The sequence below is a fragment of the Ruditapes philippinarum genome, unplaced genomic scaffold (assembly GCF_026571515.1).
Source record: "Ruditapes philippinarum isolate M1 unplaced genomic scaffold, ASM2657151v2 ctg4834_1_1_1_1, whole genome shotgun sequence".
NCBI classification, from domain to species: domain Eukaryota; kingdom Metazoa; phylum Mollusca; class Bivalvia; order Venerida; family Veneridae; genus Ruditapes; species Ruditapes philippinarum.
The window spans coordinates 232,793-251,487 of NW_026858530.1; the positions used below are offsets into that span (position 1 = coordinate 232,793).

General features: G+C 30.3%; 2 protein-coding genes across 3 annotated transcripts; both read left to right on the forward strand.

The window, feature by feature from the left end:
* Positions 1-228: 228 nt before the first annotated feature.
* Positions 229-3,329, forward strand: LOC132753508 (uncharacterized). The gene is made up of 6 exons (XM_060743988.1): positions 229-519; positions 937-1,224; positions 1,704-2,015; positions 2,335-2,475; positions 2,621-2,657; positions 2,881-3,329. Exons 1-6 carry the CDS (start codon positions 291-293, stop codon positions 3,032-3,034), a joined length of 1,161 nt encoding a protein of 386 aa, XP_060599971.1. The 5' UTR covers positions 229-290; the 3' UTR covers positions 3,035-3,329.
* A 7,416-nt stretch (positions 3,330-10,745) lies between these two features.
* LOC132753509 (nephrin-like) lies at positions 10,746-18,467 on the forward strand. Of its 2 annotated transcripts, XM_060743989.1 has the most exons (4): positions 10,746-14,772; positions 15,691-16,028; positions 16,598-16,888; positions 18,243-18,467. In XM_060743989.1, the coding sequence occupies exons 2-4, from the start codon at positions 15,851-15,853 to the stop codon at positions 18,368-18,370; spliced, it is 597 nt and encodes a 198-aa protein (XP_060599972.1). In that variant the 5' UTR covers positions 10,746-14,772; positions 15,691-15,850; the 3' UTR covers positions 18,371-18,467. The 2 variants fall into 2 exon arrangements, with proteins under 2 accessions (XP_060599972.1, XP_060599973.1); XM_060743990.1 differs by lacking the exon at positions 10,746-14,772 and having other exon boundaries at positions 15,664-16,028.
* The last annotated feature ends 228 nt before the right edge of the window (positions 18,468-18,695 follow it).

Below are 18,695 nucleotides of genomic sequence, written 5' to 3' on the forward strand. Positions count from 1 at the left end.
AATATTTTAACTTTCAAATTAAAAGTTAAACGAAATGTGTTGAATCGCACAGTGACTAAACGGATATTGTAAAGGATATCCTAGCACTAATGTTACATTTTTCACCATTTTCAAATATTTGCTTTCCTTCCTATTCGTTATCCACAACAGAATGAGCTCCCAGCCTGGATCATTCTTGTTTTTTTCACATTATTCAAATATCAATCATTATAAATCATCTTTCAGTACAAGTAACGTCAGTCACTCTCAATGATGAAAACAAAACTCTATCAAGTTCTGAAACAATTGTAATGATAAATGGATCAAGTAAAACATTTAGATGTACAACTGGCACTAGCAGACCTGTGTCAACAATTGTCTGGTATGTTGGATCAACTTCAGTACAACGAAGCACAAGCACAGCATTTACATACACTGCAGGACTTGAGGACAATAACAAAACTCTGTGTTGTAAAGCATTCAACATTCAGGATGAAGCAAATGCTGTATCATCTACTACTCCAAGTTTCCGGATTTTAGGTTTGTGCATTTAAGATTCTTTTTCTAATTCATACATAGCAGAGTCCGTTTGAATTTATTTAAGAGTAGTATTGAGTTTCTAGAATGACTATGTTCCAAGTTTGATTAAACAACATAGCCATAAAGTCAAAACAAGTCAGAGACTTTAAAGTTCATGAGTTTTTAACGTGTTTGGAAGTAGAAGGACATGCTTTATACATATTATGAAATACTCTTATCATTTGTAGGTCATACAAATACACGTGTTTCGGACTTGGCCATGCATAAAATGTCCAGAAATAAAATGATTTTCGTACCTAGGGGTTGTTTTATAAAATGATGAAACAGTTTTATTCTGAAACCTTTATGAACAGTTCAATGTGATCAATAGTTTTAATTATATGTCTAAATTATGTTGGAACACGTCTTTTATTACAGAACGAACAATAGTAAAATCGTTCTACATAGGCCAGAATGAAAGCAAAACAAATGCCACATTTGACGAACATGGAGTTGATATTCAATTCACATGTGTAGTTAGTGGAATTCCTGCCTCAGAGGTTTATATACTTTTCAGAGAGGAAATTATTGCAAAGCAGTCTAATACAAATGAATTAGTTTACAACCTTCAAAATATTGGTTGCACTAAAAGTGGTATTTATGTCTGCAAGGGAATCGATGCTTTTGGTACTTCAACAAATAAGACGTCTTCTGTATATATAGAATGTAAGATTTTATTCAAATGTTTAAATAAGTGCTGAATCTTTTTACAATACCTAGTATATGAGGTGACTGGAAATAAAAATATTTCGTTTATTTTCTCCTTACAGATACAAGTATAAATATCTGAAAAAAGTGATCAATTCTCAACACTTAAAAGTGCTGGACTAAATGATCCTGTAGGACCAGAAAAAATATAATAACACTGAAGTGTTATTTAACTATAGCTACGATTTAATGTTCTTCTAATTTGCTTATATGAACATTGCCTCTTTAAATTAATGCTGAAATGTACGCAAATTTAAATAGTTATTTTCAAAATCAAAATCGGTATGTAAGTGTAATTCTGGTATCTAAGGAGGAAGGTATAATTTAAAATTGACTGATTGCATAAATGGTTGGATATCTATGTAGTGCTTGTTTTTGCAAATAATATTTTTCTTTTTTCTTTTCAAATACGCTTTTATTTATTTACTTAACAACAGGTTCTCCGCGACCATTACGACAAGTTTTTCACAATGTGACAAGCAGGCTTGGAGAACCAGTAAGGCTCTCATTCATAGCTATCGCCTACCCGGAACCTGGTCCCAAAGGATTTTCATGGTCCAAGGAAGACAGGCATAATTGGGTTTCTTTATTGAGTAACGAAGATTTTCAAATTTCATCATCTGGATTGAAGACAAATTTAACAATCTTGAATGTATCTCAGGAACATTATGGGAAATATCGTGTAACTACTGTAAACAGAATCGGTTCATATGACCAGATAATGTTTTTATCAGAGACATCACAAACAGGTATTGTATTTATTGTCTTTTTTATCATTATTCTTGTTTTTGTAGGAATCAAGCATTGTTTGCCTGTAATCGATTTACTTCGCTTTTTAGTTTCGGTGATCACCAACATTTTTGAAACAATAGAGAGACCGCATACATGGTGACATTAAGATTTGTGTAATATCGTTGGTGCCCAATTGCAGAAACGTTCTTTAATGTTCAATTATGCCAAAATAATACAGTTCTAAGAGGTACATTATATAATGAATTGCCATTAATAATACATTGTGGTCGACAGTAACGTGTAAATAGTTATTTATTCTAATGTGTTTAAAATCAGATCACAAACCTGACATCTGCAAATGTGGTACAGAGACAACAACGTTCACAATGTCAATAATACTCGGGGTAGTATGTATCGTTTTGGTTGGATATGCAACAGGTCTAACCATATTGTACAGACGGAATATATCTAAGAAAGGTAAGCTTTTGTTTTTGCAATGAAATATACTATTTTTTGTTGTTTTTTTTTTATAAACATATTAATCAAATATGCATGTTTTGTTCGATTGATATTAAATTAATTTAGGTGCAGACAAATCAGCAAACAGTTATTTATATTTTAGGTACAGCGTCTATCATACATGGATCTAACCATAAAACGTAAGTCGTACTTTTATATTCGTACTTTCTTTTAATTTCTGCAAATCTTTATTGTTTTATTCTTTTCTATTTGCACCGTAAGTCTAGTAATGTTCACTGAAATTTATCTGTGCTTAAAAGTTGACGTTTTACTGTGCTAATAAACATCAATCGATACCTTTTGACAGCAAAACGAATATGGTTTAATTCATCAAAATAAATAAATTTAATAAATCAATTTCAGTGGGAATGACAACACTAGGAATATAAGCAATATTATCGAAGTAGAACACTATGAAAATAATGCAGCAGAAGTTGACGAGGAACCTTCTAAACAATATACAGAGCTTACACAGTATATAAACGACGGAACAACGTATGAACAATTACAAAATTGAATAATACGTAAACAAACGGTTTCTTTGTCAGAATTACGCTACGGTTTTATCTGAAAATGACCCTGACTATACGATTAACGTTTATGTACTTATTGCTTATGTTAAAACATTTGTAATTGATAACGAATATCTGTTGAACGTTATAACGCATAAAGCTTATCTAATAAAAATCTATCTAACATTTGGAATTATTCTGGTTTTTAGCTTGTATTTTCTGGTAGTGTAATGAGTATATGAACATATTTGTAAAAGTTGAGTCTGTTATATTATTTATCATTACAATATTAAAAAGACATTATGCTTATTTGTTTTCACTGTCAAACTAGGAGGAAGTAGTTGTATATTTCAAACTATTGACTATTTTAATGGTGATCGAACAATAATTGATGTTTAAAAAATGTTAAGTTAAAATATGAAAACAAGCTTAATTTTGAAATGAAAATATTGGACTTAAATAAAACAGGAAAACCGTTTAAAAAAACATACACATGTACATAAATGTATCTAACATAGTCTGAACCGAACACATTGGAAAAAACACAGATTCATGCATGCGCAGTAGAAAAACACTATTTCAGAAATTAAGGTGTAGCAGAGTATTGCATAATAAACTATTTAACAAAATGACATTAAAAACTTATTAAACAGCCCCACCCTCGGCCAAGACAAAACTTCGTAAAAGGGACGCCCCTCCGGGGTCGCCCATAAAAAACTCGCAAATTTTGACATTTATAAGACGAAATACACATATCTGATCACATTTTTCAATAATTTCAAATAAATAACTTTTGATTTTAAGCATATTATTTATTTAACTCCATGCTTTTATATCAGATAGCATTTAATACTATTTGTTGAATAGTATCTATTAATTATTTTCGTCTTACAAGATAAAGATATTAAGTTTTTTATTTTTATTCATTTAGTTATATGTCATTTTTACCTGTTTTCACTTCCATTCTTTCATTGCAATTATTTCGCCTTTGAACATTATATAAGCTTGAGGCAGATTTTCCAAAAATAATACGTGCCTTGAATGTCAACATCATGTTTAGCTTGAATTTCATTCTGTCCTAAGTAGAACGATTTTATCGATATGCGTTCTGAAGTAAAGGACCGATTCCAATACATTTCTATATAATATATAATGAGAGTATTTATAACATGGAAATGTTAGACAAATGGGCCGTGACGTGATGTGACATTTCAAACAACCGAACACATTGGAAATGAGGAAATGCAGGTCAAATGACGTATTCATTGAAACGCGACGTCAATATTCCTAATGATATGACGCGCGCTTTTCCAATCAGCGCTGTGCAGTTTTCAGTAAATAATAATCTGATACATTGTATATCATTTTTCAGACATTTGCCACAATAAGCTTTTTAATCTGTATAATCATGTCAATTGCATACAGATAATACGGCCAGTGAACAGAACATGTAAAACATCGATAGATATTTGACATCGTCCGTAGCATATTCTAACGAAAATGTGCATTAAAAAATATCTTTATTTGTATACAAATATACAACTCAATACGGTCAAGTACGTTAGGTTCGTTTTTGGCCCATTCATTTTTGATTATTCTTTCTGTTTAACACCCGTATACAATCATGTACGAGTATTAAAATCATTTCAGCATATTTCGTGCCTGAAGTATACACATTTTTGAACTCTACTGATCAAAATAACTTCTACATGTACTATTCATCTGGTTATACAGCGAATAATGAAAAAAAAAGCGATGGACGATTTGATCAGAAGGTTTTGTTTTCTGCTTTTATTCTGAATCCTTTTAATTTCAATTTCACACTGTTGTTATCTTTATCATAATGATATTTTAAAATAATCATAAAAAAGAATTATACTGTATAAAAGATGTTAATTAACTTAAAAATCGAACGTACTACCTCTCAAATCCAAAGCCCACTAAGCTATCGTTTCAAACATAACTGTTGCTAAACAATACGATGTGAAGAGTATATTGCATTTTGTCAATAGTTTGCGTTGTTATTTGAGACATACTCTATCAAATCATTGTAATAGTTTATAAGTGAAATTCTTGATATTTGTTTCGAACCCAAATTACTTGGAGTATATCACTCGTACTGTTGTTAACCGATTAAAAATATATTTATTTATTTTTGTGGCCTATGTATTAATTTATGACTCCGTAAATTACCTTATAAATTGTGTATCTTGTTCTGTAAAGTATATTTCTAAACTCTGAGATAATTACTTGAATCACTTAACTAAAAAGAAATATAATGACTGATTTTACAGTATTTCTTTTAAATTACTATATTGCCACTACGTTACTAACACAGCAAGGGCTATTTTTGCATATTTTGACCTCTTTTTGGTAATTACATCGGTTGTCAGTGCCGTTTGCAATGTGTAAATTATTTCTTGTTCACTTCAAAGTTACTTTTTAATATATTTTCAATATTTTCATAATAATAAGCAAAAAGCTTGAAGTGCACTGATTTAAGGAAATGCTGTCATACATGTAGCTACGCAGTTTTTAAAGTGCATGTTTATATTATGTCTTTGAAATGAGAAGATTCTTGAATGGGTATAAAAATGCTTTCTCATTTTTTTTTCTGCAAACTTATAATTTGTGTATTTTGTGCTCATTCATTACTTAAGTATGTAATGAAAGCCTGGCGACTTCCCACAATCTTGATTTATTTCGCACGGACTCATTTATGACATTATCTTGTGTAACAGCCGTACGCTGTTAATGCGTTAACGATTGTGCATCGGTGTTCATGGAAAGCTGTCACGTGATCAGAATTTTGTTATTAGTATGTTAAGTATGATACACCATGCGTTTCCAGGGACGACGTTATAAATCTAACTAAGGGACAAACAAACGGACGAGCGACCATCTATCGGCAATATACATAAATAAAAGTCGTTGACAATATAACATTACCCAGATACTGCGTGCGCTTAATGCATTTTACGTACATTTTTAGATATTGAAAGCATTTATATTACAGACTTATACACAATACTTTGATATCATTCAAATATGATTAGCATCTCTGTACATGTTACTGTATCCAAGTGTTCTAATTTATTATATCCAAAACCGTAATGTAAGAACATTTTTGATTCCAGTAGTGTTTGTGCATGAAGCAAATGAACGAATGAATGAATGATGTTTTCAATCATAAGTATTTAAGGCTGTTTTCATTCATCAGTTTCAAATATATTTCTAGTTTTCATTGTTCAAATTACTTTTGGGTTTCCGCTATTCGATTTGTAGCTTCTCCCTTCTATTAGTTACAGTATTGTTTGAATGGTATAGGTACATATTTTATGCCTTTTGAAAAACTCGCAAATCGTTCGTTCAATCGCTTTATCATTTCGATCATATACATGTACAAACTGTATTCAATATTGAACCGTTTAATGAATGCATCGAGGGCCGAAAGGAAGTCATAACTTTGAAAACACTCGCTATAACTTATTGTACCACTTTCCCTTGTTATTTCACTACTTCCCCCTGTTAGTACCAATTCACTTAAAACAAATTAACCAAGAATTAACTCGTGCGTGTACTTGTTGAACTTACTGCAAACAATGCATTCAAATACAAAGTGGTTTTTCTAATCTTTTAACTGTTGAATCTTAAAATATCTGCTGTATTCATAACAAGTTTGCTATAAAACAAGTTCTAACAGTCTTTTTTCCCTACATTTTCCAGTAGTAAATTATAAAAGAGTTTCTGAAAATAATAAAGCCTGAATCTACAGCGAACAAGGCAAGCTGTAAATGCTGCAGTTACGCAGAAACTATTTCTCACTTAATGAACCAATCAATGGAACATGAATAAAGTTGTTTTTCTACACATGAGGCTTTAATTATGGAAATTATATTAAATTACGACTAGAAAACATCCGTATATCTTTTTCCAATTGTATATTTCCTATGATATTCCATGAAATGCTACACATGCTCCAAAAACAGAATAGGTAGGCCACATACGAGAAAACATATGGGCATTTCAGCTACCCAAAAACCGGGAACACAGCCTATTTGTTAAGGTCGTTGACTACTTACTTAGTAGGTAATAACTTAACAGTATGTTACGAAAACCAATATTAAGCTAGTGGGAGATTTCAAATGGTAGTTATATACTACATACATGTATTTATTCTCGTAAAATTAACGGACAAACCCGAAGTGGGATCGAATATTTAAATGAGTGCTATAATGTATTCGTAATTGACAGGTCAATAAAATCAGACTATAATTGCGGGATAATTGTTGCTAGATCTATAAATATTCAAATAATTTTCAGTACTTTTGGATACCGCGGCAATGCATGCTACGAAAAATTATGTGCATAATGTGAATTATGTACCTCTCGTCTCTTCAATTTCATATATATATATATATATATATATATATATATATATATATATATATATATATATATATATATATATATATATATATATATATTATTTCCCCGAGGGTTTACTGTTTCTTTAGTAAGTGCACTTACTATAGGGAGCCGCCTGTTACGGTTATAAGGTTTTTATAAAAAGGAGACATAAAGCAAAATGATCACTCGTGCATTTAAGTTTATGTTTTCTTTAATCAGTTAAGTTAGCAAATACTTTTATTTTATTTATTTACAAAGTAACCGTATTTCATTGAAAAAAAAAAAGAATCACGACAAAAGGCGTGAGTCTTATAATCTTCAACTCGTGTTTTTTTTTTTTACTTGTTTACAATTTAACTTTCATATATACAGTGCTACAATTTACAATGTAAAAATGTCATAATTCATCTGACGGAACTAGATTTAAACTTCTTATTTATAAGTAATCTTAAGGACTCTATTTACGGTTAAACATGTTTGATTTTGACAATAAAATTAAATGTACATCATAGCACATCGCACAAGTAGATTCAATCTTCCGGGTTGATTTGCCATGTTATAATTTAGGGTATGCCATATCAAACGAACACTATGTTTCTAAATTAACATTTAAAAATCTCTGTTATTGATTCGGTACATTTTCAGCATCATTATAATTATTAATGATTTTGATCAGATATAGTGCATATAAAGGAAATGAAATTATATTAAATGAACGATACACGTGAAAAGACTTTTTCAATTTCATGTCAGAAGCATGTGCAGTCTGGGTATCCTGTTTTCTCTAGTGCGTCATGTTTTTGCTCTGTTTTGAATTAGCAAGTGATCCAGGATGTGTTTGTCATGCATAGTAAAAATAAGTAGTTTATACCAGGAAGTTCATTTAATTGAACTATAAATGTAGTGTTATTTTAAACTTCACATAAAAATTGTCAAGTGACTAAGTAAAATGTTCAAAGTATAACTAGCATAGGTGTAGTCACTCATCGGTGATAAAATTTGGTTTACTATCTATTGTTTGGACTATTTACTTAACAATGTGTTTTATCAGATACAATGTACTTAGCTTTCTATTTGGAATTATCTTCATCGTCATAACAGATAATTAATTATGTGTATTAATCTGTTTTTATATTCTTTAAAAAATTTCTATTGTATTTTGCTATCTGGATAGGACTGTTTATACTGAAAAACTTATTACATATATTTGCGATTACCTGACGGTTACATGTAACTATTTTTAATATCGATATTTTCATGGAAATACATGTACAGTGTTAAATAATCTGTCATTTTGTAGATTTGTGTAAATTGAGAAAATTGTAATTTCAAGAGATTTTGCTTGCTTTTTACATAAGTATTTCTTTCATACTTAATTATTCAAACGAGTTTAAAAAGTCAACTTTGAAAGGCACAAAAGTAAAAGAAAATTATATTTTATACAAAAATGCCAATATTAATTAATGAGAAGTCGTACTTAACCCTTTAAATGCTGATATATAAATTAAATGACAGTGATTTATTCCGTTAAAATAGATAATCAAAATCAATTGTGTCCTTTTTTAATTTCAATTCTTTTATTGGCGACGCCAGTGAGCGGCGTCGTCTCTTATGGAATGCTTTTTATTTTGGCCTATTGAAGGAGTTGTTAGCAGTGAATGTCATGTTGTGTTAATTAGTTTTATTTTGATTCGTAAAAATCAAGTTAACAAATATGTTGTTATATTTGTATTTAATAACTTTATGCAAAAAGCATGTACATTGTGATATTATTTTTACGAAAGTGCAGGCTCAGTTTAACAGCTTGTCCCTTAGCTTTATTGGCAATACTAAAACCCGGATTTCGAATACCGTTGTGGTCTAAGTTGATGCCGTATTCTTTTTCATTCATTTATATATTTTCAAAATTTTCCTACTAGAAGAATATTCACCTGCAAATGAGTATAAGGATAGGTAATAGAACTGTTGTAAACGAAATTATCCTATTGATTTTATCCATATTACGTCTATCTATTGCACAGAATGATTGTTTTTTTACAAAGTGTACCAGTGTAAGGATGTTGAAAGCTATCCGATTTTTTTCAATTACTGCTGTCCCATGGCCATCTTACTTTTTATGAATACTTTACCATTACTTTGCATGGGTTAATAAAACTTCATAATTTTGCTGTTTAGGGTGTTCTTTTGGGTTTCAGGTTTTCTCTATTTTAAAGACATTTTCTACAGTTTTATGAAAAATTAATCCTTTCATAGAATTTTCTAAATTTTTTGTATGATGAGTAAATTTTAATGACAAATTTAAAAATAAAAAGAAAAATATATGTTGACGTGTTTGATTTCTTGTAAAATGGCAGTTTCCATGGTAAACGTATATCTAAAAACTGTCAAAATAGCCTAACTGTGTTATAACGAATAGAAAATGTATAAGATAGCTTAAAACACACAACGAGCATTGTTGTATGCAAAGATAATCTTATCTAATGATTCTGAATGAAACAAATGATAATCTGAACATATTTCCTTAAAAAATGAGTTTTCCATGTTCCTCAACCGAACAAAAAATGAGAAAAATAAACATGAATTCTGAGAATAATTAGAGATATTGTAAAAAGTGTTTTATAGGATTTTCTAATTTTTTTATATGTTGTGTAAAATTTAATGACAAATTCAAAAAGAAAAAGAAAAATATATGTTGGCGTGTTGGATTTTTTGAAAAATGGCAGTTTCCATGGTTACCGTATATCTCAAAATTGTCAAAATAGCCAAACTGTGTTATAATAATGTATAAAATAGCTTATTACACTCACAATAAACATAATTTTATACAAAGCTTGCTTTATCTTAGGGTTCTGTGTAAAACAAACGATAATTGGAACATATTTCTTTAAAAAATAAGTTTTCATGCTTTTAACTAAACAAATAAACATGAATTCTGTAAAAAATTAAAGCTATCAAGAAATTTCTTTCATAGAATTTTCTACATTTTTGATATATCAAGTAACATTTGATGGTGAATTCAAAAATAGAAATAAAATATATATGTTGACATGTTTGTTTTTTGTAAACGGGCTGTTTCCATGGTTACCGCATATGCCAACTGTCAAAATTACCACGCTTTCTTAAGAAATATCAGTGTTATACTAAATGTATTGTCAAATATACAACAAAAACATGTAATAAAAAATTCTTTTTCTTTTAATGTTATATTAAGTAAATGATACTGAATTTCTTTTTAAAACATATTTAGGGCCAAATTATTTTTTTCACTCGGCTAACATACCCGAACAGTAAGCAACTATTCATAAATTTACAAAGAAAATAATGAAATTCGGAACATTTCTTAGATATTAATTTTGTTTTTTTATTCAACACTTTTAAAATATATCATTTTAAACTTCTTTGCCCAGATGTCTGCCAGTAATCAAGTCGCGACGCTGTCACGCACTTTCGTCACTATACCACAAGTGGGTGGGGTAACGCGCGCAGAATTATCACCAATGCTGTCGTACTAATGCTTGGAAAAATCCTTTATGTGATGTTGTCTAAACGACCTCTTATTCTTTTAAACCGATCTCCTTTTGAACATTCAGATACATGTATATCTATTCTGTATTATTTACTCATTATTTGCTTATAGCCGAAATTTAAACACTTATCCGAATACTATTTAACTTGACATTCATTTGAAGAGTAATTATCCGTGATTATCTTTCTTGGAAGCGCATAACGATGCGCACAGAAAACTACCAAAAACGTCTTTAAGGGGAAGTAACTCATGTTTACTAAATTATTTGTTCTTTTCTGTCTATCTTAGGTATTACTTACTATTTTTGTTGTATAACATTTACCAGTTGTCAGGTCATTAAAAGCATAGAGGCCCTGAGGAGTGAATATTGAAATATTTTTCTTACAGGCTTTATATATACCTTAAACTGGATTTTTTAGTTTGTTCAGTTAGTATACATACCTACAGGTATTCATTCTGCTACAGGAATCTTCTATTCACTATGTAAACTAATTATTATTTTCTATGTGTTTGTATATAAATTGTTAATAAAATAACCTTTGGTAAAAATGAAAGGTAGAAATTTAGAAAATTAAAGCTATGCATATAGCATACATGTCCATATATTAGAACAGAGAAAGGATAACATCCTGAAGTTATCAATTTTAAACACTTGATATATATGCAGTTAGTTATATAGTAAAGTCTTATGGAAGGTTTAAAGAGAGACAGTATTTGTTACTGTAAGAGATATGCATTTAATGTTTAGACACTAACACAACTCAATCTTTATTATATGATATAGACTTTTTGAGATTTCTTTTTTACTTTTATACTATACATCATAGTTTTTTTCTACAAGATTATGAATTCCATCCAAGTGACAATGTTCATAGGATGTTATATTTTTTTAATAGAAACTCGGAATTATTAATATAATGTGCATACATGTATATCTTAGTATATGGATATAATGTGTATTTCTGTATTAAAAGACTTACAGTTATGATGGATGAGGCCAATGTTAATGTTAATGTTAGGATTTCATATTTATTTAATAGAAACTGGGAATTATTAATGTTATGTGCATACATGTATATCTTAGTATATTGATATGATGAGACTTATGATATTTCTGTAGTTAAAGAGTTACAGTTATGACATTATTATTTAAGGGATATGACTTTCATTTAAAGTTATAAATGATAAAACATGTAATGATTGAAAATGTCCTTAAACTTGGATCAAGCAATATAATTTATAAAGTCTCAAAAAATCATATTTTGAAAAGTTATGCTAATTTTTTTCTAACATGTGCATACTGTGGTTTGAAAAGGACAGCTTCTGTCTTATCTATTGTAATGGGAGAGTGTGTAATGGAGGGACACCTGTGTCAACTTCCAGGGCCCCAAAGTCAACCCGACAACATACTTTTTATAGAGTAAATTGTTACTTGCCCTTGAATAAATTTGTGCACTAAATTTTATAGTGGGTGATTTGTGCCACATGAAAACCAACAAAGTACATAAAGAAACCGGGCGCCAGATGAAAATATGAAAATATAATCTACCACAAAGTGGTTCGTTTGTTGCATTTTCATGTTTTCGCCAAGTGCCCCTGATGCAAAGTACAAATTAGCCTTCATTAAATTTCTTACCATAGAATAAAAGGTAAGATTTTTATCTGTACAAAAATAAGCATGGTACATGTATAAGTACAGTTATGTTCACTTTCAAATTGACCTGTTATAAATAATGGCACCACCAATAACTGTCTAAGCCCTTTTTAGTAAAAAATAATTATATAATATATTGTGATTTTGGTCAAGACTATGAGTAAGTAAAATTTCTTTTCTTATTTGTTTAATTAAGAATTAATCTACCTGTTAATTTCAAAAAGAATTAATCTACCTGTTAATTTAAAAATCAAAAAGTATCTGTCACGTTTTAGAACTGTTCAATATTTAGAGGAGAAAATGTGTAAGGGACCAGATAGCTCAATAGCTACAGCCGCGGTACATTATTTTGGGTCATAGGTTCGAGTTCTGGTCAAGCTGAAAAGTTTTCTCATCCTGTGACTGCATTTAACCCTGAGTTTAATTCACTATGCTCTGTAAACATCAGGAAATTTAAGGACACAAATCAATAAAGTGGAGAAATATGTTGTGGTTTAGAACTGTTTCATTATTAAAGAGAAAATGTGTAGCCGGCAGGAAAGCTAAGTTGGTCTTCTGACAGTCATGGGTTCGTTTCATAGTCAGGCAGTTTCTGTCAGGGTTTAGAAGTGGATTTTCAACTGACACATGTTTGATTCATTTAACAGATTGTATTAAATTTGGAATGGACAAAGGCAGTATTGCATGATACTTTTAGATCTACAAAAGACATTTGATTCAGTTGATCACACTATATTGCACATGAAGAAGTTCTTCTTCTTTTTCTTCTTCATGAAACTTCAAGAATCTGCCATAGGTAATGACATTCTTACATGGTTCAAGTCTTATCTTTGATCGACAGCAGCTGGTCGATGTGGCTGGTACCCATTCTACTACTGCTCTGAGTACTTATGGTGTCCCCTGAGGTTCATTTTAGGTACTCTTTTATGTCTAATATATGTCAATGGCATGTCTGCAAACCTAAGCAATAAGCTTTTATTATATGCTGATGACTCAGGTATCCTTGTATCTGGTAAAATAAATCTGAGGAAATTCTCTCTTATGGCATGAGTCTTAAAAGATTGGTTAATTGACTATAACTTGTATTTGCATCTTGGCAAGACAGAGTCTATTCTTTTTGGTTAAGTTTCAACTTAAACTGGGCCTATCCTCCAGGTCATATGTAATGGTATTGCTATAAAGTACACATCTTTTGTTAAGTATTCAGGTGCAACACTTGATCAATTTTTTTTGGCGTCGCCTTTGATGCTTTGCATCAATGCTTTTCTTGTTTAACTTGTGTGTTTATTCAATTGTTTTTACTTGACGCTATAATATTCAAGATATCTTTCGTTTAATGTAAGTCATCAATGACTTATATCAGCTTGAAAATATAAGTAAGTACGTTGTATACGTTGATTTGAACAGAAGCTAGGTCTGGTGCTATCGCCGACGGCTAACATGGTCGATTTATTCTGTTGACAGTACGTATGAATAAGTATTTCTCAGTAAAGTTGTAAATCGGCTTTTTTTTAACTAATAACACTAACGTTATATTGTTTTTATTACATCGCTTTATTACACTCCTTAAATTATGTAATTAAAGTATATTAAAAGTAAGCTTTTCATAACTTGCACCAGTGATAAGTATGTCCATAAAATGAAGACATAAGCATTCTATGCGTCAAAGAATGTGCCAATGATTTAATATGATACACAGATAATTTAATTACCTATTTCATTTTTATCTCTTCAATTGATGTAAGGATTATTAATACTGCGTCGTTATCCTTTGATATAGCATAATGTTTTCTGATTTTATCCAGAGTTTGTTTTCTTAAATACCGAAGTGACATTGACACCGTCAACACAAAACATAGCTGAGAACACGCCATTGACACTTACATGCTCTTATGTTGGTGATCTTACTGTCGAAACATACACAATGACAACCTCCTCAGCAAGAACAGCAATAGGATCACTGCTTGCAGATTGTTCCGTATTTGCTAAACAACCAGATCTAGCACTGTACAGTTACACCTGCCCTGCAAATAAACAACTATTATGGACCATCAGAAATGTAACACGGTTTTATGATGGCGATTCATGGAGCTGTATTATAGGATTTACTACAACTGGTAGCGAGAGGGCAGCCTATACTATTAGTGTTCAACGTAAACCATAAAACATTTCTTTCATTTATCTATTAAATTCCGTTAAAAAATATTGAAAAAAAGATCTCCACGTAGAATTCTTTCTCTCTGGATTTGTAGGATTTTTCAATATGCTTTTGGAAAATTATCATATTTGCTGCGGTAACGACACAGGGTTATGTTTTGGAGAAATGTACTTGAAAGTGAAACAGTACTTATCTTTTTAGTAAGTCTATGAGAAATACATCAAATTTGTGTTACAGAAAAGGGGACATAATCAGAAATTTAGGAAAAGGATATAGTGGATAAAAATCTCAAAAATGTTATATCAAAAAAAAGTTAAGTTTATTGTCCTGAATTTTGTGAGATAAATACAAGTGTTAGAAGATTTAAAGTATAACCATAAAGAATATAGTAGAATAGAGGAGGGATGCAACTATACCGAAATCGAAAATATAAAACATAAACATGCTTTTATCGTTTTAATCCACATAGTTTTAAATGATGATAACAAATAAGTACCAAGCATATCAAAGCAATACACAAAAAGGTATAGGAAATTAGTTATGTTGTACACTTAAGTAAACCAAAATTAAAAAGGGGCATATTTTGACCATCCTGTTCGAACAGAGTTATATCCTCCTGTCTGGAAGTGGGAAAAAATTGTCTCTAAAAGTATTATTTTCGAAAGCATACCATTTGCCATAATGCTGTATGACCTTTCAGAGACAAGAACGAAACATAAACTTTATGACATTAAGTATTGCGCTCTAATAAAAATATTGTTTCAAAATTTTGAATGATTTATTGAAAAGTGTACTCTATGTTTGATGATATATTTTCCTAAACAAAAAGAGTACTTAGAAATGGTTTCAATCACAGTTTTTTTTGTGGGGGGGGGGGGGGGGGGTAGATATATTTCTCCTGTGTGTATTTCAGTACCAATACAGACTGTTCTAATGATGTCTCCAACGAACAATGTAGTAACAGTACAGAAGAACATTGAAACAGTATATTAATTTGCAAAACATCTGGAGGGAAACCGGCAGCTACAGTGAGGTGGTATAAAGATAACAGAACAACAACAACTAATAATGACATGGAGATTATGGCATTTGCCACAATAGCAGAGACTACAATTGATGAACTGATATATGTAACTAGTACACTCAGGTATTCCCCGGGAAAAGAAGACAATGGTATGAAAATATACTGCATTGCTAGAAATTCTGTTAATAATCTTACATCTAGCAGAAAACCGCAGCTCAATGTACAGTGTAAGTAAATCTTTCTATAACTGCAAAATAATGTTTAACTATAGCAACCAAACTAAAACAAAAAATGCAATAAGTAGAGGATAAACGAGAAAAAAGTTTATTTTGATAAGAAATAAAGTATGATTGAATAAATAAAAATAAAACTCTTAAACAGCGTATAAATATTTTGTAAAAATACATAAATCATACGCACATATTCTTATGATAGGTCCATGCATTTAATTTTTTAACCGTCACAAACAGAAGAGTCAGCCTGAAAGTTTTTACTTAAATAGTCGAAAAGGAGAAGAAACATGAATTAGAAAAAAGACATACGATTTAAAAATAAGACGAATTCCTAAAATGTGTTCAAATCTACTGACAGTGAGCATGATGACTTTGGTGTCATTCCATTAAAAAATAGCGTATGGTCGCGAAGTTAAAAGAATATTTCTGTTTCTTCAAGAATGTTTCTGTCAATCAGTGAATTTCTATAAATTTTTATTAAGTCATTCCAAAGTTTTCTCAGTAACAATTAAATGATACTTTTAGAGTAGTCTACTACTACCTTTCTTCTGTTTTATTTATAGATTCACCAGATGGTCCTCCTGTAATTGAAGGTTTTAATAACACTGAAACATTTTACGTGATAGAAAACAATCAAAGTTTACTCTCGTGCTCAATCAGTGGAGGAAATCCACTAGCAACATTGACTTGGGACTGCTTTAATTCTGGATCAACGTCGACTTCCTCTGTGGAATCCAATGTTACAAAAACTGTCACATTAACAGCCTTACGTGGCCAAGATAGATCTTGTACATGCAAATCATCTCATCCAGTTGGTAGAACACAATCAGTAACTGTTAATATTGAAGTGTTATGTAAGTTTACTTTTAGTTATATGAAATATTATTTCACCGCTCTGAAATTTGCTAGATATTGTAATCGGATTCATATCTTCATATGGCAAAAGCTAAAGTTTTAACCGTAAATGATGATCAGTCAATAATACATCATATTTATTAAAAACAAAAGTAATGTGACAACACATATGACTGTGGGCGGAGTCAAACTTCACATTGGATTTCAGGGACAACGTCTAATATTCTTTTCTCTGTCAGTCTATAGTTTCACTGCTTATTTAATCGTCACCACAAATAAGAATAATTATTTTTTTAATGCTTTTGCCATCGCAGCGATAAATTTTGAATTGAATGAAGTCACGCATCTATAAATAATCAGTTAATTACTTCGCGCTGTCCAACTGTTTGTCCCAAGTTTTTTTGTTGTTGATAGTTAAATAAAATAAAAAGGTAAAGGTTACTCTACAGAAAAAAATCACAATATATTTTCACTCGCACGTGAAAATATCTGTATATCCTCTTAGTATATATAACGTAAAATGATTTTGGATGTTACATACATAAAATTAAGCGAAGCAATAACTTTTATTTAGTTTTTTTATTATATGTTTGATTGAAACACACCAATTTATGAATTAACAAAGAATATTGGCAGAACAAATGTTTGTTTTATCTCAGAAACTATCACTTCCTAACTTTATTTCGCAATTACCAACATGACAATGCAGATTTTACACATACCAACTTTTTCACCTGGATATAATGTCCTTTGTGCTAAAATAATGGTTATTGACCGTGAGACGTCTATTATATCTATTAACATTTTTATTTTAGACTTTTTACAGACATGCTTAACTTTAAAGTTAGTTTAACTTTTTCATTCACGAACGACACAAAGTTCACATTCAGTTTCTGCTAACAAACAGTAATAGTTAAAGAGGAAACATTGTACATGTATATTTGTAGAAACAGTTTTAAATAACATGGTATTTATTGCACACCAGAATGTCCTACTTTAAAAGTAATGGTACGATTGAAGTTTTGAATGAGCATTTCTTTTTTTGTATGCTATACATGATTAAGCAATTACGTAAGGAATTCTGGTTTTAAATGGTCATATAAATGCAACTCAATGGTAATGGTTTTCCGTGCTTAACTTCTTGAGTTAATCCATTTATGAATAATCTTTTGAGGCTTCGATTAGCCCATTAAGGCTAAAAAAGAAAATAATGTATCTCAAAGGTTTACTGTTTCAAATGTATCTTAACATTCCCAAGACAATCGTTATTGATTGTCTGCATTTTACCAAAAACTATAATGTTTAAAAAATTGTTCATATATAATAACTAACTTTTGACATATCATTTAACAGATAAGGCATCGATTGTATCATTTGTTGTCCAAGGAAGAGTAAACGTTTCGTCAGTTACAGTAGATGAGTATGACGATGTACTGTTTGTTTGTAATATAGACAGTTATCCTAGACAAATATTGAAATAGCATTTCAATATAAAATACTTCATAGACAAAACATGACAGACACGTTACGCTACACACATAAAGCTGTTACTTGTCTCGAATCTGGTATTTATACTTGTACTGCAGAGGAATCAGTTAATAATTTTGGAACGATTGCCATAGCAACATTGGAGTTACATATAAAATGTATGTACAATGAACAGGTTAAACATTTGAAACTTGTTGTTTACTATATCAAAACTTAAACACGTGTTTATCCTAATAAGATAGCATTTAAACTGCGTTTTAAACTAACAAATTCAAATAATATGTATATAATGCAATGCTTATATTTAAAAAATGAAAT

Bases quoted from the DNA above. Each gene is read 5' to 3' on its own strand.
- LOC132753508 (XM_060743988.1), top strand. From the start codon at position 291: ATGATAAATGGATCAAGTAAAACATTTAGATGTACAACTGGCACTAGC. The intron at 520-936 runs GTTTGTGCATTT...CTTTTATTACAG, and splicing joins TCCAAGTTTCCGGATTTTAG to AACGAACAATAGTAAAATCG. The intron at 2,016-2,334 runs GTATTGTATTTA...GTTTAAAATCAG, and splicing joins ATCAGAGACATCACAAACAG to ATCACAAACCTGACATCTGC.
- LOC132753509 (XM_060743989.1), top strand. From the start codon at position 15,851: ATGGAGATTATGGCATTTGCCACAATAGCAGAGACTACAATTGATGAA. The intron at 16,029-16,597 runs GTAAGTAAATCT...TTTTATTTATAG, and splicing joins ACCGCAGCTCAATGTACAGT to ATTCACCAGATGGTCCTCCT. The intron at 16,889-18,242 runs GTAAGTTTACTT...ATCATTTAACAG, and splicing joins TGTTAATATTGAAGTGTTAT to ATAAGGCATCGATTGTATCA.